The sequence below is a fragment of the Lactuca saligna genome, chromosome 8 (assembly GCF_052625555.1).
Source record: "Lactuca saligna cultivar CGN05327 chromosome 8, ASM5262555v1, whole genome shotgun sequence".
In the NCBI taxonomy this organism is placed as follows: domain Eukaryota; kingdom Viridiplantae; phylum Streptophyta; class Magnoliopsida; order Asterales; family Asteraceae; genus Lactuca; species Lactuca saligna.
Window position 1 is genome coordinate 62,163,305 of NC_136424.1, and position 25,283 is coordinate 62,188,587.

General features: G+C 33.8%; 2 protein-coding genes across 2 annotated transcripts; both read right to left on the reverse strand.

Moving 5' to 3' along the window:
- Positions 1–2,849: 2,849 nt before the first annotated feature.
- Positions 2,850–4,009, reverse strand: LOC145008985 (extracellular ribonuclease LE-like). Its single transcript, XM_078967633.1, has 4 exons — positions 3,888–4,009; positions 3,620–3,775; positions 3,303–3,501; positions 2,850–3,165 (listed from the first exon to the last, which is right to left on the reverse strand). The coding sequence occupies exons 1-4, from the start codon at positions 3,996–3,998 to the stop codon at positions 2,939–2,941; spliced, it is 693 nt and encodes a 230-aa protein (XP_078823759.1). The 5' UTR covers positions 3,999–4,009; the 3' UTR covers positions 2,850–2,938.
- Positions 4,010–17,633: 13,624 nt separating this feature from the next.
- On the reverse strand, positions 17,634–18,996 carry LOC145008986 (extracellular ribonuclease LE-like). The gene is made up of 4 exons (XM_078967634.1): positions 18,768–18,996; positions 18,495–18,650; positions 18,197–18,395; positions 17,634–17,963 (listed from the first exon to the last, which is right to left on the reverse strand). The coding sequence occupies exons 1-4, from the start codon at positions 18,876–18,878 to the stop codon at positions 17,740–17,742; spliced, it is 690 nt and encodes a 229-aa protein (XP_078823760.1). The 5' UTR covers positions 18,879–18,996; the 3' UTR covers positions 17,634–17,739.
- Positions 18,997–25,283: the final 6,287 nt, after the last annotated feature.

Here is a 25,283-nt window from a genome sequence, read left to right on the forward strand (position 1 = left end):
GTCATGTGTGAGCATAATGTCTAAACCCAACTTGTTTAGAACCATTTTGATGCTGCTAATTCCCTCCTAAACATTAGTTTTCCGATAAGAGGGGTTGACTTCCCTAAGGCCTCCTCTGTCACTATAAAAGACTTTTATCACCTCCTTCCAGATTCCATCAGTACATGTGAAGAAGCGCATATTGGCCGCATTGAGGATGTCAATGTTCATACCTCCCTTCTCCATGTTATTCATCGTTTTCGACCAGGAAACCCACGTAATTTTCTTCGAATCAGCCGATCTCCCAAAAAAACCCGACATCGGATACTTTCAAGTTTCACAGGGATCTTTGCTGGTACTCTAAAGATAGAAAAGTTGTAGGAGCCGAGGAATCTCAAAACATATTTACATAGAGTGAGTCTTGCCCCCATTAACAGACAATCTGCTTTCCATATAGACAATTTACTGATAAATCGTTCAACCAATGACCACCAATTGTTAGTTCTCTTCATGCTACTACCAATGGGCATGCCAAGGTAAATAAAAGGAAGATTACCATGTTCACACCCCAACCTATTTGTTGTTTCTGTAACTTCCGTGTGTGTCACCCCAATGCCAAAAAATTTGCACTTCCTGAGGGCTTCTTTTTCAACATTATAAATCAAGACATCATTCAAAAAATCAACACCTATTTTGTTATGCAAGTTCATCTTCAAAAGCTACATCACGGAAAACATCTTTCGACTGTTACAGTCGCGGTGGGTAAAACAAAAACCAAATTTAACAACCTATAAACTATAGGATTGTAACAATGTTTCTTCGTTTCCACTATCAAATGATAAAGGTCGGAAATTCCTTTAAAACTAGTGAACCGATCATCTTTATGCAAAAAGTGATCATTGGATATCTGCTCCCAAACTCGAAAATCGAAATGTAATTTTTCCCTCCTTTGGAATGAGACCGGTTCTTCTTCTGTTTCTTTTTTTTTTCAATGCATGTTGTTTCTTATCTCTACTTGCCGTGCATTCCTTTAATACAGCAAAAAAGTGAGATTATTTCTTTATTTGTTATTCCACATCAAACAATTTCTTTAAAAAAATGATTGGGCTTATTTGAACTCTTCTTTATGGACCATAACTTATAGTTTTGTTGGACTAATTTTCTAAATTGCATTAATTTAATCTTTTACAAGTTTGGATTAATTTTTTACAAGTTAGTGCACCATATTTGTTTGATGTTAGACCTAATAGTAGTAGTTGCAACATTATTATGGGAAAATGACTTATTAAGGTAATTAACTATTTCAGTTGTCCATATATAGGTAATGTTCTTTTTTTTGTACACATTAAGGTAACTAACTTCTTCTGTTTGTTCACATTTAGGTAATATGACCGGCTATCACCAGTTTTTGCTTATGTGGCATCCACCTGGCATATGACTTGAATTTGTTGCACCTACGTGACATGGTGCATATATGGGAAAATGACTTATTAAGGTAACTAACTATTTCAGTTGTCCATATATAGGTAATGTTCTTCTTTTTTTGTACACATTAAGGTAACTAACTTGTTCTGTTTGTTAACATTTAGGTAATATGACCGACTATCACCTGTTTTTGCTTATGTGGCATCCACCTGACATATGACTTGAATACATTTGATTGCGGCTTACCATCTCGTGTGAAGATTTTAAAAACTTTTGACAACCATGGAAGAAAATTTAGAGTTTGTCAAAACTTGATGGTAAATCAATATTGTTGAATATGTTGCAGGAGTTTTTGAAATCTTCACACGAGATGGTAAACCGCAATCACATGGATGATCAACTTGAAATTCATGTTGTCATTTTAAAGAATAAGATGAGGAAGAAGAAGCCATCGTCGATCGATCTAGGGTTTAGAATTAGGGGTGAAATCGTATGACACAGTTATAGTATAATCGAATGAAGACAATATATGCACCATGCCACGTAGGTGCAACATATTCAATTCATATGCCAGGTGGATTCCACATAAGCAAAAACATGTGATAACCGGTCATATTACCTAAATGTGAACAAACAAAACAAGTTAGATACCTTAATGTGTAAAAAAAAGAACATTACCTATATATGGACAACTGAAATAGTTAGTTACCTTAATAAGTCATTTTCCCATATATGCACCATGCCACGTAGGTGCAACGTATTCAAGGCATATGCCAGGTGGATGCATGCCACATAAGCAAAAACAGGTGATAGCCAGTCATATTACCTAAATGTGAACAAACAAAACAAGTTAGTTACCTTAATGTGTACAAAAAAAAAACATTACCTATATATGGACAACTGAAATAGTTAGTAACCTTAATAAGTTATTTTCCCAATTATTGTAGTAGTTGTATAATAATACAAAATAAGTTAAACCTTTTTACCCCAGTATAGATGTGTATACAAGTCTCTTTCAAATCATATGGAGAACGATGGCATACGGAAGTTGTGTTATTTGTATAGATGTGGAAAACGATGGCTTACGGAAGTTGTGTTTTACAAATAACGTGAGATTAGATATGTCATGTGATCTTGAAATGTGCTTTTAACAACTCAACAAAAAATTCTTAAGTTATATAAGATATAGAATTGATACAAAAATACCCTTTTGAAAATTCAAGTTTATGGTCTGGTACACACATGTTCTTTTCGATACGTCCATATATAAGAATGGTTTTTGCATGGTCAACGTTGATCGAGATACCAACACGTATTGTCCATCATGTCCATCATGTTGACCATGTGTGTGCAACACGTATTGTCCATCATGTTGTATTAAATACCTATATCGGTAATTTGTGTGTGTTCTACAAATTGGTAAAAACCGAAAGTTGTTGCACAAATTAATATAAAAACGAAATTATTATATAAATAAAAGCATTTAGCTGGTGCTACATCTAAGTTCTTACATTAACGAATTAAAACATTAAAGTTAGAAGGAAGGAAACTCGACGGAGGAACCACAACTACGCCCATTAGGCAAAACGGGGCATTCAATGAAGTCAGATGCCATCGAGTCCACACACAAGGAGATTTCGTGCAATTGACTGTTGCCTGACGTGTCATTATTGCATTGGATCCGTGGAGTGTAGCCACTCGCCACTTGAATCGCGCTCGTTATGCTTTCAAGACTATACATTTGCCCATTCGGTTGAATTCCTGCGTAACATTTTGACATATTTATAAGTTTTGGAAAACAAAAAACAAAACGTTTGTTTTATACTCTTATATATATGCAGTTACCAAAATAGATTTTCTCTCCCACAACTACAAATGAATGAATGAGCTAGTCATACCTGCGCCTTCTAGAGCATGGAGGAGATTGATTTTGTTTTTGAGTTTAAGAGTGGTTTCAAAATAAGCATGTTGATCGAGTATAGATTCCGCACAAGTCCCATGCTTTTTCCACTCGTGACCCCAAAATTTTAGCCCATCTTTGCTTGGACACGATAATGTTGGCCACTCCAACTGCATTCGGCTAATAAGATCGGAAATCTGTAATTTAGACGGTTAATTAATGACGTTCATTTCTTTTTTTGGCTCCTACGTATACGCCAATAAACAATCCGAGGGAATGGTAAAAGAAGTAATGGTAAAAGAAGTAAAGAACAACCTTAGATGCATCGAAAGAGTTGCTAGAGTTGCAATTCGAGGGATAGGAGCCATCGTTGTAATTAGGCCAAAGTCCATGGATTCCAAAGTCCGAAGCTGGTTTTCCGGTGGTTGGGTAGCAACAACCTTGTTCAGTGTCACAGTGTGATCCCGGCCACTACAGAACATTTAGATCATAAAACCGTGTAGTAGTTGAATGGAATGAAGAGGAAATTAAACTGTATTTATAGGTTTGCGATTACAGCATGAATTGAATTGAAATGGAATACCTCTTGAACTAAGTAGAAGAAATCGAAATCTTGTGAAGAGGAGAGAACGAGTACGGAATATAGGGTTGCGAGCATGATGAAGAGGGAGTCATGGTTGGATTGCATCTTCATGGCTAGATGTCTCCGTGTATGAGGGTGTGTTTAGTGTGTGTGTTTATAAGCGTGAAATTGTGTGTAATAATTTGTATGAAAAGGTCCCAGGTATGAACTCATCATAATGAAGAATACAATATATACCACGTGGTTATTTTATTAGAGATATATGTAGTTGTTTGATGGTTAATAATTTAATATGCAACGTGCATCATGTGTTATTGTGTTTAGTTTTTCGTACTATGATTAATTAATAGACGATTATCTTATATGAACTATTAACCATTATGAATGTATTATATCCATTTTCATAAAACAACGATAGCACATTTCCATGCATGTTACAGTCTCATTTAACTAATTCCCTTTTTATTTACAAACTAGGAGGAAAGCTCCGGCTTCGCCCCGCCCCGGGACGTTTTTTGTGTTTTTTATGTCAAAAATATAAAAGTTTTAACTGTAAGGATCAGAAGTATCAAAACGGTTAAAGATTTATAGCAAAAACCTATCAAGCTTTGTACGGACAGAAGTATCGTACGCCGTCTTGTTGGTTTGAGGCTAGAGAAAAGCAGTTTATAGGATCCGAGATACTCCATCAGACTGTTGAAAAGCTGAAAATAATTAAGGAGAGAATGTTAGCGGCTCAGGATCGTCAAAAGAGCTATACTAACAAAAAACGAAGACCGATGACATATCAAGTTGGGCATTCGGTTTTGTTTAAAGTCTCACCGTGGAAGGGACTTGTAAGATTTGGTAAAAGGGGAAAGTTAAGTCCAAGATTTATTGGATCGTTTAAAGTTTTTCAGATGATTGGGAACCAAGTTTACAAGCTAGAACTACCAGAAGAATTGAATGGTATTCATAACACTTTCCATGTGTGTTATTTGAGGAAGTTCACGGGAGAAGTTTCCGACATAAGTCCAATTTCTGAGTTAAGAATTGATGAAAACAAAAGGTTAATTGAAGAACCAAAGGCAATTGTTGACCGTAAGATTAAGAAGTTGTGACGCAAGATGGTCGAATTAGTGCTTGTCCGTTGGAAACATACGCATGGGCCAAATCTCACCTGGGAAACGGAGAGTGACATGATGAGTCGCTATCCGCATTTGTTTGTTGATGTGTGATTTCGGGGACGGAATCATCTTAAGGGGGAGAGAATTGTAATGCCTATGTTTCTAGGCTAGCCATTAATGATGATGTAATAGTCTAGAATAACGTTTAAAACTCATTTTGAAATAATAAAAATATATTATTTGAGTATTATGTGTTTTATGCCTAATTATGTGACTTAAATGAATTAAGGATAAAAAATAAACGTTAAAATAAAGTATTAGATAAGCCCAATATCTATGAAGGAAGTTCTAATAGTCGTGACAAGGATTCCGGATATATAAGGAATGTCGAAATCTGAGTTATAACGAAGAAGTTATGACATGTTGAAGTTTCGCGACAGAACCAGTACGACACTGCGTGACGTAAATAATGAATTTACAATAGAGCAATTTTTAGCCTTAGCGATCTAAACGAAAGTCGTAGAATATGTTAAATCGAGAGCATGCATGAAAAGAACGTCAAAATCTGACTTCGTATGAGGAAGTTATGATTTTTCGAAGTTTCGACTTAGCAGAATGCAGCCCAAAGTTCGAATACGAGATCGAGTGATTTCTAGCTGAGACAATCTAAACGAGAATCAAAGATCTCGTTAATAATAGTTCAATGGTAAAAAGAAAGACGAAAACGGACTTCAGATGAAGAAGTTATGAATTTATAATGGACTTAAGCTGTCCCGACCTACTAAAAATAACATAATAAAAATAAAGTCAAAATTAGCCGACGGAGTCTAAATGAAAGTTGTAGAGCATAGTCTCACCTACGTGTGAATATAAAGAACGCCAAAAATGGAGCTCGTATATGAATTATTGAAGTTTTTAAATAAAAATAAATAAAAATTCGAAGCTTATCCGAAGGGGGAACGCCCCGCATTCAGAAGGGGAACGCCCCGCGTTTGTTTTGCTCGGCCTCGGATGAGCGACGCCGTAGTTGAAACAAGCTGGCATCGGACAGAGAACCTCGCCTAGCTCCTACGCACTACGTCCGAAGGAACGCCCAACGTTCTAGAACGCGTTGCGTCCCTCGGAGGAACTCCCTACGTACCGAAGGCCAGACTCCTCCTATAAATAGGATGTGAGGCTAACCGTTTATGGTTGCTAATTTTCCATCCTTCACACCTTAAACTTTCCTCTACTTTGCAAGAAATACCCCCGCAGTCCCAGTATCATCCCGCAGCCCCGAAACAAGTCCCAAAGCCCCGAAGATCCCAAGAAAAAGAGTTTTCGAGCCGAAACTCTACCTGCATGAAGCCCGGTTTTTTAGAGAACATCCCGATTTCATCAAAGAATATTACTTTAAGAGCCGTCGTGAGTGTATATTCATTTTCTTCTAACACATAGATACGGAGTATTCTCTGTAAAATACGTGCTATGTGTTTATATATTATTTGTTTATTTGAGATAAGTGTTGAATGAATGTTTTATACATGTTTTAAGCTATATATGTATTATTTATCTACAAATACGTTGGGTGAAACATGGGCAGATAGTTGATGAGGGATTAAATAAAATGATGAGAGGCCTCGATGTTGTTGCTGATTTAGTCATCTAGCGGAGTTTAGATAACGACCACGGACTCTCTAGATAGTCTAGTGGAGCGCTGGTAGGCTCACCACCTATAGGTGTTACTGAACTTGGGTGTTCAATTGTTGTACTCCATCCCCCACATGGTTGCCTTATTTGACATAAATTATTGGGAAACCCCCAAAGCAGTGTTGTCGCCCCGATGAAAATCCTTAGATTAGGTCCCTTGTGATAGCTGTTTTTGGGAAGTAAAGTGAGGATAACGGGAATGGTTGATTGGGTTATTGTTGGTTGATGAAATTAATATAATTATTTATTATGGGTTGAAAACCCTATATGCTCACCAGGCTCCCAAGCCTGACCCACTCAGTTTTCTTTGTATTACAGGTAGTGGCACCAGAACATAAGTCTATTTTGTACTGTTTATGCTTTTGGTCTGTATTGGAGCATGACATCCCGGGATTTTGTTATATAATGAAATTACATTTCTTTAAGAAATACTTTGATAAAATTTTATCATATTTTGTTTTGGGAACAAATTCCGCAACCCTTTTAATCAAAGGATTACTTTGAATTATTTTAAAAACATAAATTAAATCGGTATTTTCTGGCCGTGAATTTGGGGATGTCACAATATCTTTCCATCAGATCTTGGTGCATTTCAAAAAGGTAGAAGTCCTCATAGTACTTTTGGAGTTTTGCTGTTATTGTGGCCAAGATGATGTAGGATACCTTAGTGGCATCCTTCTTATGGGTAGTGTACTCAACAATCTCCTCGGGAGTAGCAGACGGCTCATGGATGACCTAAAGCTCCTCATCGAGGACATATTCCTTGTCCTCATAACGAGTGACCATCCTTATGTTCCTAATCCAATCATTAAAATTAGCTACATCAAAAAATGACTCTCCCATAAAGGTTCATGAGAGAGAAGGAGCTGGTAGGTTTTGAGCCAGAAGCAACATTATTGGAAGACATCTGAAAAGGAAGAAAGACAAAGTTTAGATTAGATATTGAGTCTTTAATATAACATCCAAAATGAAATATTAAGGCTAGGACCCAACACAATATTTTACAATTTGGAAGAGGGATGTTGTAATCCAAGTTGCAAAATATTTGAAGGTAGGTAAATGACGATTTACCAATTTCCACCATGAAAAACGAAATGGAATTATTAGGTTTTAGATGAATTGAAATTCCTAGATTCTTTTGAGATTCATTGAACTCTTCAATTGCATGTTTAAATCTCGATTATACCCTTCAAGTTTGTGACAGGGATACCGAGGATCACAAACAAGGTGTTAATAACGATACAAATGTAATTGGTACTCTTAATGTCATTTATCACCTAATTGATGTGCCGGTTAACCACACACACTCCATCGATCTATGACAAACATTAAGACACCGTTACTAGTCCATGTTAGTGTGCTGCTTAACAACACACGCTTCACTAACGACTTGGTAAGGTGCAAAGTGTAATTTTATGGGTTAGCATCAATTTCACATTTGCCTAAAGTAACTAAGATTGGGATTTTATAAAATATTTAGTTACTTTATGATTATCATTATACTTAACGAGAATTAATGTCTTATCCTACTCGTTCGGCTAACGACCCTCCACTAGTCAAGGAAACGGTAGGTGAGAGTGGACACCTATTAAACCATCATTTTATAGGCAGTAACCTTATACCCCACTTATAGACCGACTTCATGAATGAGGTCTACTAACGGTAAGACTGACTTGATCTTATATGTGTGTGTATATATATATATATATATATATATATATATATATATATATATATATATATATATATATATATATATATTATTAACTTATAATACTATAAAGTATAAGGATTGAATTTTAAACTTTTAAAATTCTTGGGATTAGAATTAATGTTTTCTAAAGTGACTTTACAAATTCCAAAACTTGAGGACAAGTTTTGAAACTATTCAAAACCTTTCATTTCTATAACTTATGAGTTTTAATGACTTTTAAGGAAAATACTTTTGGAATTCCATAACTTGAGGGCAAGTTATGGAGTCCATTAAAAACGCATTTAGATCAACAATTAAACTAACAAGCAATTATCAAATAATATGATCTACCAAAAACTCATAAGCATGGATAATTCAAATCAACAATTTTTAAGAATCATATAAACTAACATAAAACTTGAAACTTTAACAAGTATCTTTGAAATTGGATTAGCATGATCATTACCACACCAAAAACAGGTTTATAAGTTCAAAGACAGTTTAGGGTAATGATCCTAGTCCAATTCCAGCTTTAAAATTCGAAAATCTGCAATCTGGAGCACCAACTCGTCGAGTGCATGAACTGAATTGGCGAGTTGGATGAATTTGTGCTTGGAATCGGCGAGTCCCCCAGTGGACTCGGCGAGTCTACTGTCCAAACATCCAAAAAATCGATTTTTCAAGCTACAAACACAAGTTGCATCAAGTATAATTGAAAACAAGCCTAGACTCTGATACCACTGAAGGGTTTTGAGCATTCTAATACTCCTAAGGTGTACATGCAACCCTAAATACCTTGGATCTATGTTTTCTCTATTATATATACATACTTGAGGTTTCCAAGGTATTATCCTATCTAGCATACAAAAGTTTTGATACATGGGTAATAAAACAAGTAAGGAGACATACCTTTTGTTGTAGCTTATCGCTTGGAGCGTTAAGAGCTTAGCACCAATAATATGAATGCCTCAAGTGAAATCACAAATCACCACTAACACTTTGGAAACTTCGAAGAGAACTCTAAAGCTCACAAAATCGGCCACTCCTTTGTATATATTCTAGGTGCCATTTTCTTGAACCAAAAGGCTTCTTATATAGTGGTCACATTAGGGTTACACCATGTAACTCATGACTTTCCACATTCCTCATGATCCATGGGTTTTAACCTCCATGAAGCATCCATGGGTCACCGCATGGGTTAAGCCCAACATAAGGAATCATGGGTCATTAGCCCACATTATAAGAATGAATGATTTACACAATCAATCCCTATATATTTAATTAGTCTCTTTTGACCACAAAATTAATTCCAAATTAATTCTTGATCAATACTAATTAAATAATATGATTTAATATTAATGTGTTATAAATTATAATATATTAATAAATCATACATATCCTCTTCATGAAGACCAAATTGTTCAGGTGAAGTGCAACCCAAATGGACCATGATAGATCAGGTCAAGTACATACCAAATATAGTTAGAGACTTAGACACCTTATCCAACATATTCTCCCTCAAGCTTTGGCACCACTATCTTTATGGTGTCTGATGTACCATATACACGGACCATAAGAGCCTGAAGTACCTTATGGATCAACCTAACCTGAATATGAGACAGAGAAGGTGGCTGGATGTAGTGAAAGACTATGACTGTGAGATTTTGTATCACCCTGGCATGGCTAATGTGGTAGCCGATGCCCAGATTTATAGAGAAGCGAGTGCTCCGATCCGAGACGTATGCATGAGGATGGCAGTGATGACTCCAGACTTAGATACCATCCGAGAGGACCAAGCGGTAGCCATGAGACCAAAGAACCGTAAGAGAGAGCGGGTGATCGAGTAGATTTATGAGTTTGAGACTGATAGTCGGGGGCTTATGACCTTCCCTGGGTGGATATGGGTGCCATATACAGGTGGAGCTCGACTTATTTTGATGGAGGAAGCCCATAGGTCAAGATTCTCAATCCATCCTATGGCCACCAAGATATATTTGGACTTGAAAAGAGATTATTGGTGTCCCTATATGAAGAGAGATGTGGCATGGGTAGTCGAGAGATGCTTGACCTGTCGTTAGGTCAAGGCAGAGCACCATCGTCCTCATGGCCAATTTCATTCTTTGGAGATTCCCTTGTAGAAGTGGGAACAGGTCTCCATGGATTTTATTACCATGTTACTGAGGAATGCATGAGGTTTCGATGTGATATTGGTGATTGTAGATCGGTTGATGAAGAGTGGTCACTTACTGGCTATAAGCTAGAGCTCTTCTATGGAGAAATTGGCTGAGATCTACGTTCGAGAGGTGGTGGAACAACATGGGGTGCCAAAATCGATAGTGTCAGATCAGGATGTGCATATTATTTCCAGGTTCTAGAAAACATTTCATGAGGAGTTGGGTACCCAACTGCATTTCAACACCACATACCACCCACAGACAGACGGGCAGAGTGAGCTGACAATTTCAGACACTCGAGGACATGTTACACGCATGTGTTATGAACTTCGGTGGTATTTGGGACACTTACTTGCCCTTGACTGAGTTTTCATACAAAAACAACTATCACTCTAGTATCGATATGCTTCCCTTTCAACTTTTATACATGAGGAGGTCTCAGACTCCCATTTGTTAGGGAAAGGTAGGGCAGAGAGTGATAGGGAGCACTGGGATAGTGCTCAAGATGACAGAGCAAATCCAACAGGTCAGACAGAGGTTACAGACGGCCCAGAGTCATCAGAAGAGTTACGCAGACTGGCAACGTTTAGAGCTAGAGTTCCAGGTTAGAGATTTTGTCCTCCTGAATGTATCCCTATGGAAAGGGGTGATCCGATTCAGGAAGCGGCGCGGGGCCCTAGATATATCGGTCCTTTTAGAGTGATCGATCGAGAGGGTAATGTAGCTTATCGGTTAGAGTTGCCTGCAAAGTTAAGCCAGATTCATAACACCTTTTATGTATCCCAGCTAAGGAAGTGTGTAGCCGACGAGACAACTGTGGTCCCTTTAGAGGACATTAAGGTTGATGATCGTCTGAACTACATTGAGAAGCCGGTGGCGATTTTGGATAAAAAGGTGAAGGTCTTGAGGAATAAAGAGGTGCCCTTGGTTCAGGTTCAGTGGCAGCATCAGAAGGGGTCCGAGTGGACTTGGGAGTTGGAGTCCGAGATACATGAGTAGTACCAGAGTTGTTTATGGAGGATAACTTCGAGGGCGATGTCTGATTCTAGTGGGGGAGAATTATAACATCCCGAATCCCAGGTATAATAATTTATTAAATTATATTCTTTTTGTTAGGGAAACTCGACGAGTTGGAGTCCCCAACTTGTCAAGAAGAGATTGAGATGGCCGCATGATTTTTAGAGTCTACTCGACGAGTTGGGGGGCCCTAACTCAACGAGTTGGAGCTGAGTGTGAAAACCCTAATTTTCAGTGTTTGAACCCTATTTAAAGGACCTTAAGTCCTTTACCCCACCTCTCTCATATCCTTAACATGCTGAGAGAACCCTAATCAAGCTATTACCATCTGAGAGAGAAAGAGAGAGAGAGAGAGGATAAAATTCTATGTTTTAGATCATTCTTGGAAGGAGTTTGAGGAGCAAAAGGATTGGAACGAGAAGGAGCCCTTGGATCCAGTATTCGATCAGTGTTAGCTGTCATTTGGAGGTAAAAAGATATAACCTTGACCATTTGCTTGTTAGATCTCTCCACTAGGGAGTTTATGGCTATTTCTATCTTCTTTTTGAGTCCATTAGTTGTTTGAGCATACCTTGAAGATGAGATTTCAGATCTGGACAATACTAGGTCCCTTTGGCCTAAAGATTCAAGCTTTATCAAGCTATTGGCCAACTTTCATGCATTAAACCCTTTATTGAGCTTTGGGTTGGAAAACTTAGCCCTAGATTTATGCATGGACATAAAGCTTACAAATTTATGTGGTATTTCAGCCTTAGAAAGCTAGATCTAGAGTATGGTGACTTAGTTCTGCTTAAAAAGTCTAAACGAGAGAATTGACTGAAGGGACTCGACGAGTTGGTGAGCCAACTCGATATGTTGGTTGGGGTTTTCCCCAATAGTCTGGACGCATTACAAACTTGGCGAGTTGGTGAGACAACTCGACGATTTGAGGTGGATTTTCCCGATATTTCATAGAAACAAAGGAACTCGACGAGTCACATAAATGCACTCGACGAGTTGGGTCAACATGGACTGTTGATTCAAGTGTTGACTTCCGTTGACTTTTAGGGTTTGGTCAAGTTATGGATTATGGAGACCATGGGGGGGGGGGGGGGTAAAATGGTCTTTCACCCTTTCATAGAACTAGAAAAGGGGTTAGCTTAACATGTTTAGAGTTGTTGTTATAAAGTGTTAGTTAGAGATGATTATGATATGTAGGCGGAGTCTAGACCAATCGTTTAGTATGAGACCTACTTACTTACGTACGAGGTGAGTCTTCTCACTATACTTACCTGAGTGGTAATATTGTGTGACCGGAGGGTCTTATTTAAGCTACAAACCGGAGGGTCTTATGTGCTTATACTGAGCTATTCGATATCATGAATTTTGTCTTTGTGATTTATGATGTATATTGTTTTGTGCCTTATTGAGTTAGGACTGGAGTGTCCAGACCGAGTTGTAACACCGGAGGGTCTTCACTGAGATAACGGACTGGAGGATCCAACCCGAACTGTGAGACTAGAGGATCTTCACTGAGACACATGACCGAAGGGTCCTTATTGAGATATAGCCATGAGAGGCTAATTATTTGTGTTTGGTATTTTGGGGAACTCACGACGCTTCGTGGTTACAGTGTTGTGTGAAATGTATTTTAGGTACCTCTCAGGATCGCGGGAAGGCGTCGACTTAATTGTACACACCAGCCTGAGATTATATTTTAAGGATTTTGGGATATTATCAAACATTTTTTGTCTTGTGTTTTGAACAACTTATTCATTTGGGTTTTGAGAAATGTGAGATTGCGTTTTATGCGGTTTTAAAATTGAAAATTTTATTTAACAAAAAAAATTTAGAGCATTACATAACAAAAATGAGAACACCCAAGAACTCAAAGTTTGACCCAAAACTAGGAAAGTCAACAAGAGTGTTGACTGAAAACCCCCAAAAAATTGACCGAGAACTTAATGATTTTGGCCTAGAACTAAAACCGAATACCAAGGAGATTTCGGTCTAAACGATGACCGAAAACTCTGGACTTTGACCAAACACCCACCAAAAACCCTTTAAGATGTTGGAACCGAAAACTTTCAATTATTATCAGGAAGTTATCAAGATCCTTTAAATTACATGATTTTTTAATTGACAACAATCCAAACTTAATCCCGAAAATTCAAATGAATCCACAAAGAACACGATGAATATGAAGAATTCTAAGAACAACTAATCGATGAACAACCAAATTTTTATCAGTTTAAATCAATTTTCGATTAAACCAAAGATCTCAAAACCTTCAATTGTAAGTCCCAAAACTATTGATCTTATACGTTATCAATCTTAATTGCTTTAACAATGTGGAATGTTAATCAAGCAATGATTCAAGAACACACAAAACAACTTCAAATGCACACGATATATTGATTAATCATCTGGAACATATGAATTCTTTCTTGACAGCTGACTACAATGAATGAACAACTAGAACCTAAATGGTTGAAAAGCAATATATATACCAAGTACAAGGCCTAAAAGACCCAAACCCATCATGACTGAAATCACCATAGTGATTTTGGTCCCCATAACCGAAAACCCAATAAACCCACTAACATAAATATTTAAGACCAAATACAATAATAAATTATAAGCCCATCATAAACCACTAAAATATGATCCAACATCCATACTATGTTTGGTGGGGATAATTTTTTATCAAAGTAGTTATTTGATTTCATACGTCCAAATTTTGAAACACAATTTTGTAAATTAAACTCTAACATTTAAAAAACATTGCTAAACCCCCAAAAAAATCTCATCACTCAGTCTTTCATGCACTCATCAAGAAAATCCTTTTTTCTTGATCCTCTGACCAAGAAAATTGAGCAAATCCATTAATATAGAATAAACTTCGTATGAAGTGTCATTGACTTGTATAGTAAGACTTCTGCCATCGATGTTCTTGAAGAGGCTAGATAGGAACGAATAGTCCACAAAATATGCAGTTGATCATCAATAACTTTGATGGTTTCTTCTAACGAAGCTACTGCACTTTTTCTTTGTTCCATATCACATGCGATATATTTGTGTTTGAAAAGCATAACGTTTTTTTTAATATAAAGTAGACATTGTGTGTGAAACAATTTATAGGCTAATATGAAAAAAATATTCATACACATCGATCATATAAATAACTTGTTGATATAGTAACCATTATGTAAAGGAACAAATTTAGTTTCAAAATAAAGTTAATTAGAAGGTTATAATCTATAGTAGGTTACAATTTAGCCATTAAAAACGGTTGATTTCATTACAAAGGTATTGTGAGTTAGTTTCAACATAAATAATAGATAATTACACTACATGGATATCGAGAAGTTTCTACACTACATGTTCTCATTTCATGCAATAATCAAACAAATGTCATGACTATACATTCTTTGATGATGCAAACACTAATAATGCTTCAATAATCCTTGTTGCACTCCTTCGTCTGGGGGTGCCACCACCTCAACCGATAGCCCATCTCACTCTTGAAATTCCTCTCATTACCGAGATCTTTCCAAACATCAACTCCTCTCATACTTTTCCTTCGACATGCACCACATCTCTTAATAACGATCCCTCAACTCCCCCATCACATACTCTTCTACTACCATCCCTTTACATATACACCTCATGACCACTTAGTCACACCACACCATTTCTAAACCTATCCAAAAGCTTAACCTTGACATAGATTGCTCTTATTCTCCTATTCCGCGCAACTATTCTCAAGCTTTTTGAGATCCAAACTAGCTAAATGCTATGAAAAAAGAACATAATACACTTATTTATAATGGAACTTGGGTACTTGTGCCTTAGTCTCCTTATGTTAATGTGATTAATTGTATTTGGTTATTTAAGAAAAATCAAAATACAGATGGATCCTTAGCTCAGCATAAGCCACACCTTATTACCAATGGACAGAGTAAGAGGCCCAACATTGATTGTGATGAGACTTTCAACCCGCTTATTAAGTCGACTACCATCCAGACTGTTCTAAAATTAGTTATATCTCACCACCGGCTAGTTTATTAGCTAGATGTGAAGAACGTGTTTCTTCACATCCATCTTTAGGAGATAGTTTACATGCATCATCCTTCGGGTTTCCATGACCGAACCTCTACGAATTACGTCTACTTACTTCAAAGGTACCTTTATGTCCGTTAAGTTTGATGTCATTGGTCATCGGGTCACTGATCCCACTCTTTAGAGGATTATAGAACTAGCATTATACCATCTCACTTTTACTAGACCATACAATATTGATGTTATTCAATAGGTTTTTCTATATATGCATGATTCGAGAGAGCTTCACATCATAATGCTTAAACGTATTCTCAGATACATTCGCAACACATCAGATCATGGCTTACAACTATATGTCTCTACCTCTTAGGGATTGATTTCCTACTCTGACGCGGATTAGGTGGGCTTCTCTTCTTCCAGGTGATCCACTTTGGGCTACCATGTATTTCTCAACCAGAACCTTCTCTCATGGTCTTCCAAGAGACTAAGGTATGATTTCTCGATCTAATGTTGAAAGTAAGTATATGTGAATTGTGTTTCAGAGACATGTTGGCTTCACAACCTTGTTTGTGAGTCAGTATATCCACCACTTTATGTTACTCTTGTATATTGTGATAATGCCAGTGCAGTGTATATGCCACCAATTTAGTTCAACATCAATGCACATACCATATATAGATTGATATTCATTTTGTGTGTGGCAAGGTTGTTATGTGTCAAATTTGTGTCCTTCACGTCCCCTACTTGTCCAAATATGTTTATATCTTCAATAAAGGGCTCCCTTCATCGATGTTTCTTGATTTCATTTCCAATCTGAACGTTCGTATGAGACCTCCCATTCCAACTGTAGGGGAATATTTGCACGTACATATTGTTATATATTGTGTTGTATTTATTTATATGTATTATTATTCTAAGTGTGGCCTAATGTATGTTAGCTCACTTATGTTTATCCCTTTTCCTTTTCCATTTGTATTGTATATATTTATTGGCGGAATGCATTGTGCACTTTATGAGAAATATTAGAATTAACAAAACATTTTAATGAAAGAAAAAAATAAACATTTTAAATTATTTTAAAATATGTTGTACATTGAACTTTTCAATGTATTTTAGGGATTAAATAGTAAAGTTGTATAAAAAATATATAATGCATGTGTTTCTATTAAATTTATAAAGTTTAATACATTATGGATGTATGATTCTTGGTTCAGATTAAATTTATAAAGTTAAATGCATTATGGATAGATGATTCTTAGTCCAAATATAGGCACATGTTAAAAAGTTTTTGCTCAAGGCGTGAGAACCCTCCATTATGTTTAGGTTTGTTGGCTATGCAAACAACATTCTTGATTTAATAATTTGAATTCAACCATTTTGTTCTTGACTCCGAGTGCATCCTATTTTTTATATGAGCGCATAGACACCAAGTAGTGTTGTGTCTTGAGGAATTAAATATCCTCAAAGGCCCAGGACGAGCAAAAAAAAATGGCCCTTTTGTTATTATAAGTTCATATATATATATATATATATATATATATATATATATATATATATATATATATATATATATATATATATATATATATATATATATAGTTAGTTAGTTAGTTAGTTAGTTAGTTAGTTTCATGTAAGATCGCCTAATTTTGTTAGACCGTAAGATGCATTTTTTTATTATTTATTTTTTTTAGTTAATTCAAGTTCCGTAAATAATATTTAAAAAAAGAATTTTTGGAATTTTCCATTTATTTTGCATTTTAAAATTATTTTTAAAAATATGTACAGTGTAATATTCTATTAGTATATTTCACGTATTTTAAAAAAAAATTATTTTTATTTATTTTTATTTTTTTTAGTTAATTCAAGTTGAATATATATATATATATATATATATATATATATATATATATATATATATATATATATATATATATATATATATATATATAATGAGCTCTGTAAAGCTACCAACTTTGATCCAGGCCAAGTTCCACACAAGTACACCTCTAGGATAGAAAAGTCATTACAAGAACAACACATGCTTAATTTATAACAGTAAATTAACATACAAATTTAGCTAAATTAAAGAAATAGACATGTTCATTCATTAAGGAATCAAAACATTCAAGTTAGAACGAAGGAAACTCGATGGAGGAATCACAATGTCCATTTGGAAAGACAGGACATTCAATAAAGCCAGAAGCTGATGAGTTCACACACAAGTATATTTGGTATAACTGACTGTTACCAGAGGAGTCATTGTTGCACTGGATCCATGGTGTCAAACCACTTGCTCCTTTGATCGCACTCTTTATGCTCCTAAGACTATACTTTTCCCCATTCGGTTCAATCCCTGCATCATATTTTAACATTATAAGTTTTGGGAAACAACGGGCAACAAATTTGTTTCCTGTTTTTTGTTACGTGTGTATGGGGAGTCCTAGATTATTATTATTATTATTTTTTCATAAAGCCCTTGAATTAAAATACAAACTTCAACCTATATAGAGAAAAACATGATATTCTAGCTTGATACCATGTCAGATATTTGAATTCAAAGCTACAATATATGAAAGATTATAATACCCGCACTTTCCAGAGCATGGAGGAGATTTATTTGGCTCTTGAGGCTAAGAGTCGTTGCAAAATAATCATGTTGATCGAGTACGGATTCCGAGCAAGTCCCATGCTTGTCCCACTCGTGACTCCAAAAAGTTAGCCCGTCGTTGCTTGGGCATGATAATGTTGGCCACTCCAACTGCATTTCACTCTTGAGGTCTGAAATCTGCAATTTAGATAGTAAATTTGCTGCATTTATTCTTGTTGCATAAAAAGACAAATATTTAAAACTATAAAGAACGAAAAGAAATGGTAAAAGAATCACCTTGGATGCATCGAAAGGGTTGTTAGAGTCGCAATTTGAGGGATAGGAGCCATCGTTTCTATTAGGCCAAAGTCCATGAATTCCAAAGTCGGATGCTGGTTTTCCGGTGATCGGGTAGCAGCAACTTTGTTTTGTGTCGCAGTATGATCCTGGCCACTAAGCAATTATTTTCGTAAAATGATTGTGTGGGTCTTGTATTCATGAATGTAAATGAAATGAAAACATCAAGAGTATGGATTATATCATGAAAAGAAACTGAATCGGTATATGTACCTGTTGAACAAAGTAGAAGAAATCGAAATCTTGGGAAGTAGAGAATACGAGTAGAAAATTCAGGGTCAAGAGCTTGATCAAGAGGGAGGCATGGTCGGATTGTATCTTCATGTCTGAAAGTTTTTGTGTGTGTATGAGGGTGTGTTTAGTGTGTGTAATTATTCCGATGAGAGTGTGAGACTGTGTGTACCAAAAGGTATGAACACACAAATGAGAATATCTTGTGGTTTGTTTTTATTTTAGAGAGATGGAGAAATAGTCAATCTGATAGTTATAAATATAATAAATGACTCATTAATTATATAGTTTTGTTAACAAATTGTCATTTATTAAAAACAAGGTGAAAACATATTATATTAATAGCAATGCGTTATTTTAAATACGACTATGATACAAAAAGGTATTTCATGGAAGTTAGTAGAACGTTGGAAAATGATAACGTGAATCACTAATTGATTAAGCTTAGTTCTGTATAATGTTATATATACGTCATTATTTTAGATTTTATTTAGATAAATATATGGTAAATTTTGTCTATTCTATTAGAACAAAGTAATTCATATATCTTCCTATTCTAATAAATGAATAAGTTTAATCTCCTATTGACAAATCTACTATAATAAATGAAGGTTTTTTTTGTCAGATGTCCTCTTATCATTCATTTGGACACATGACATTTTCTAGAATTTTTAAAATTTCTATTTTCCACTTGTCATTTTATTGTATTTTTTATTTTATTAAATTAAAATTCCACATTTAATGTGTAATGTAATATATATGTAAAGTACTTTTTAGAAAGAGTTTATATATGTAATGTATTTAATACATTAAAGTCTCATTAATTTTAATAATTCAAATTTTTCTCATTTTTCTTATAAATTCAAACTTTTCAAATTATTAAAATTTTATATTTATTTTTTTTAATTAAACTCATGTAATAGATGGGTCTCACACCTAGTGACATTATATTAGAACTACACATTAAAATTATATGTCTCATATCATACCATTTGTCAACATATGAATTATCCATTTCAAAATTCAAAATTTAAATTCCCACCCTAATTACATTAAATTTTAAATTTCAAATTTTAATTTTTTTTTAACTTTAATTATATTAAATTTATAACATTAAGTTAAAAAAATAAAATAAAATTAATACAGATTAGATGATAATATAATATACCTTCATGTACTTATCTAAATCAATAATTATAATTTTATATAACAAAAAAAATATTTCTTAAGTAAAAATTTATTTAAAATAATTGATTAATAATTTTGATTTTTTACTATAAAAATATAATTAATTTTATAACCGTGGTTCTCACGGGTTATAAACTAGTATCCTAATAAATAAAGATAATTTTATCAAATGTCAATTTCTTATTGAATTTGACACATGTCATTTTCTTAGAATTTTAAAATTATTTTTTTTCCATTTGTCATTTTTGTATTTTTTTTTCATTTTTATTCAATTTCCACATATTAAATGTCACATCATAATAATTAATGTGAATTAATGTATTTAATAAACCTTTCATTTGTGAATTATTATCCTTCTTAATAAATGAATGTTTTTTTCCACATGTCTTCTTCTCCTTTATTTGGACACATGACATTTTCTAAAATTTTTGAATTTTCTATTTTCCACTTGTCATTTTATTGTATTTTTTTTATTTTATTAAATTAAAATTCCACATTTAATATATAAGGTAATATATATGTAAGATATTTATTAGAAATGATTTATATATATGTAATGTATTCAATGTATTAAAACCTCATTAATTTTAATAATTTAAATTTTTTCTCATTTTTCTTATAAATTCAAACTTCTCAAATTGTAAAAATTTAATATTTAATTTTCTTTTTAAGTAAACTTATGTAATACATGAGTCTCACACCTAGTTTCTATTATAATCTACCATAATAAATAAAAATAATTTTGCCAAATGTCAACTTCTTATTGAATTTGACACATGTTATTTTCTTAGAATTTTAAATTTTTTTTTCATTTGTCATTTTGTATTTTTTTTTCATTTTTATTCAATTTCCACCTATTAACTGTCACCTCCTAGTGATTAATGTGAATTAATGTATATAATAAACCTTCCATTTGTGAATTCTTATTTTTAATGAATTCCATTTGTGAATTTATATTAATTAGTTTATTAATATAGATTAATTAAGACAAATTACATAAATGGTCGTTGTGGTTTATTCTATTTATTGTATTTATTTCGAAAGTTTACTTTAAAAAATACTTAATTTTTACACATTCACATTTAGCATGATTTTTAAAACATGATAATAATTTGTTATTAGTATAGATTGAATTACTTATTCATCATTTCATTTATATTTTTTCAAAATTTTACTTTACAAAATACTTAATGTCTACATCTTATATTTAACTTTTTTAATCAATCCGTGTAATACACGGGTCTCACATCTAGTAATTTGTATAAATAAGAGTCGCACTTATTAATTGTGTTTAATCAAATGGTCGAAATATTAGTTATAATAGCTTCGGGGTTATAATTTCATTTTTATCATTGGATATACTTAATCTTTTTTTTTATTGAACTCACTGATTTCGTTGCTAATTTAATCATCACCATACAATGAGTGAGATGACAAACGTGTAACAAGCTGCGCTGCTAAACCTTTTTGTATGGTAAAGCTAATTCTTTTAAAGAATACATCCGAAGATCTAGGGATACAACATTACTATGCATAATCTATTGTACTCTATTAAGAATCTCTACCGCATACGACGCGAGGAAACCAAACGTATCAAATACAAATGGTATGAACACCTGTTGATTTTTCATGCACGATTTCTCATGTTTGATAACTTTGCATGTAAATGCTTTTAAAGTAGTCTGTCTCGTCGTGAAACCCCCAACCCTCAAGCCCACGAGAGGGGATACCCCTGTAAGGTCCACACATGCGTGTTTCCCTCTGACCCATCCAAAAATCGAAATGTCAGTCGGTCTGAGGGTTGACCTTCCTTCTGTTGGGTCAATCAAGAAATTAACATGTGTCTCTTTCTTAGCGGAATCCCCGACACACTTAAATATGTTAAAGAAAACATCCCTAACCATACCGTGTCTGTATTTGAACCCCGTGAGTTCTTTACAGTGAACTGCATGCTTTCCAAAATAGTCGAAACATGTCATGCAACACACCGGACATATCTCGTTAGCTGAAAATATAGGAATCATTAGTCGATATTTGAGGATAGTACGATACTCCACGGGAGACATATGTTGGCCAATCTCATCTATAGGGATAGCCAGAAGAAAATCTTGAGCATGTGGTGCATGTAAGCACTGGAAAACCACTTTCTGCCGGGCAGTCATATCGAGATGCACTTCCATAGCTTAGACAATTTTACAAAAAAGGACACTCGCCAGTGTATTCTCGGATTCAGGGGGCGGTGTCTTTAGTAGTAAAATTGTTAAAGTCAAAATCTGGAAGTTTGTTACGAATAGATGCCAAGGCACAATCATAACCAGAATCCATACCATATATGCCACCATCCCGTAAGATGTGGTCTTGCAATACCCAAGATTGGGTCCTTGATGCGACAAAAGCTAAGGTAGCCTTTATTGTCAAGTATAAACTCAACCATCAGATGAACATGAATTGAATTTAAATTTTTATAACTGTTAACGGTTTAATATTTATATAAAGATCTTAGCTTCGTTCAAGCCTTTGGGACATGGTGATCAAAATTAGCTTAATAACTTGTAATCATCTTGGAGAATTATTAGAGATCAGGAATTGACCCTTGCAAGTAAGATTTAGAAATTTGTTGACCACAATGCTGGCTGGTTCATCCTATTGTATTTTATATGAAAATAGCATATTATATTCAAAAGTAACATGTTCAAAAGCCGTTGTACAAAAAAGATGTTTGTAATTACATTTTCAAAGGGATTCTACATGTAGATATCATAAGTTCTTTGAAAGCTTTACTGCTTGCTGATAGTGACCTCCAAATGTAAAATAGCTGTGTTAGTGGTATCATTTTTAATTTTTTATGTTTATACACATTTTCTTCGTTTTAACTTCTCTTTCAAACGATAGCCTTTAAACATCCTTTTTCTACAATTTTAAATTACATAAAATAGAAATATTTGAGTTAATGCTCACAGACAATTGAAAAAGTTAACAATTATTACAGGAAGTTTATTATGTAAATGACACCGGAAGCTAGAATTCGATTATCTAAATAATTTTGTGTTAGCGTTTCCTTACTTTTTTACAGTTTTTATACATAACATCAAGTAAAGTAAACTAATGGGAGTTGCATTTTAGAGATTTTGGCATTAGGTAGAAATTTCATCTTAAAACATTTCAAATATGATAATTTTTTCAGAACTGAAGAGGCAACGACAATCAATGCAAAAATGGTCTAAAATAGAAAATATATATCCAACCTAGTATTTTTACTTAAAACTGAGAAGTTAAAAGAAACGGAAAAGACAACTCAAATCATCTCCTCTCAAGATGATCCAGATGAACTTTCTCTTTTTTATCCACTTATATATATATATATATATATATATATATATATATATATATATATATATATATATATATATATATATATATATATATATATATATATATATATATATATATATCCTCACATTCACATGTCTCTAATGAACAGATGAATACGAAAATTTGAGTTCTCTAATAGCATTTTTGTTGCTACATTACTACTATTCATACATACTGGTCTTGTTTTACGTATTTCTAATTCCTTTTCAGAACATATTTAGATATAACATTATATTTTTTTGTTATAATATTAAATTTTGAAAATTGTTTTAATTATTACATTATGTGGCTAGTAATCTCTTTTTGAAGTCAGATTTATAGTAGGACACTTTGATTGAATGATGTGGACCATTATGCCACTTCCAATGGTCGTTTAAAAGTTTCCTAATACTATTAATCATGTTGTTGTTTTTTTTTTTTAATGGATTATCTTATCAATGAGTCTAGCAAATTAGTAAGAATGATTACAACAAAAGAATGAGAAGAAATTGGAGTCTGTGAAAAGGCGTCGAGTGCCATTTTTGGGTAAGCAACATAGTTGTATTTCTCTGTTTTTTTAACCAGTTAAATGACCATTATGCCCCTATTTGTTTAAAATTCTTTGTTGTCATTTTGGCTTTTAAAGAACTGATGAACCTAATGGATAGCAAATGTTGAACATTATAAGTCCTTTCTTATTAGACGTTGCCAACAATAACGAATCTAGAAAGGAAACATAACCATTATAACCATGGTTGTTTAAAAGTTTCTTGGCATTGTTTTCGCTCTTAATTTCTTTTTTTCTTTTTTTTCTTTTTTTTTTTTTTTTTTTTTTTTTTCCCTATGGGTGTCAATTTATGACACGACACGATAAAAATACACAAAACAAAACGAAATCGGGACGAAATCAAAATTCGAATTCGTTTTCGTGTCGCATTCGTGTTTACAAATCCACACGAAATTGACACAATTGAGCAAGTGTTTGTCGTGTTTGTCGTTTTTATCGTGTTATATATAATTAAATATGAATTAAATAAAATAATAGTTATGTAATATTATCTTTATCGTGTCGTGTTGTATTGTCGTTTTTAATTGGTTCGTTTTTGTACGAGTGAAAAAAAAACACGACATTGTGTCGTGTCGTGTTCGTGTTACAAAAAACTTTGTCGTGTCGTGTCGTGTCATACAAAAACACAACACGACGGCCCGATTTGACAGACCTATTTTTTTCTAGCTTGCAGATGGGATGTTTTTTTAGTAATTATATCTAAAATTATAGAAGTTATCAAATACTAACCCATTAAATATCCTACTTTCTTTTATTCATATTTATCTTCCTACCATGTGAAATTGTGACATGGGTCCAATTTTGATAAAATTAATAACTTTTAAGACACTTGTCATTAATTTTATCAAAATCAAACACATATCACAATTTCATTTGCATTTGAATGAGAATAAAATAAAATTTTATTTGTAGGTCGGAAACTAAACAATTGTTGCTTTTTATTTCTCAAGATTCACAAATCAAAAAATGTTGTAAATAAATACTAAATTTACATATGTATAAATATGATGTCGATCTATACAATGTCATTGGTATTTATGTCTTAGTTATCAACAAATTATGGTTTCTAAACTTTTTTAGAACGCTAAGAAGTATATTAAAATAAACTCTGATAAGACCCCGTGCTATCTAATAAATACTTTTTCAGTTGCAATCCTTTGGTAACAAAGAAACCCTCCAAATTGGAGTAATAAATAATTAGATACTAAGTAATTACAAAATTGGTCCTTGTTGTATATTCTATTTATTGGTTTGGTTTAAGGGTAAATTTGTCATTTAAAGAAAAGTTTAACCATATAATTGTTAAATTTAACACTTCAAGGACCAGCCTACAAGAGTTTGAAATAAAAAAGGACCAATGGTGTAGCATTTTGCAACATTGTCTTGATGTT

Coding starts and splice junctions, on each gene's coding strand:
- LOC145008985 (XM_078967633.1), bottom strand. CDS start 3,998: ATGAAGATGCAATCCAACCATGACTCCCTCTTCATCATGCTCGCAACC. Junction 3,776..3,887: donor TCTTCTACTTAGTTCAAGAG/GTATTCCATTTC, acceptor AATGTTCTGTAG/TGGCCGGGATCACACTGTGA. Junction 3,166..3,302: donor CCATGCTCTAGAAGGCGCAG/GTATGACTAGCT, acceptor AATGTTACGCAG/GAATTCAACCGAATGGGCAA.
- LOC145008986 (XM_078967634.1), bottom strand. CDS start 18,878: ATGAAGATACAATCCGACCATGCCTCCCTCTTGATCAAGCTCTTGACC. Junction 18,651..18,767: donor TCTTCTACTTTGTTCAACAG/GTACATATACCG, acceptor ATAATTGCTTAG/TGGCCAGGATCATACTGCGA. Junction 17,964..18,196: donor CCATGCTCTGGAAAGTGCGG/GTATTATAATCT, acceptor AATATGATGCAG/GGATTGAACCGAATGGGGAA.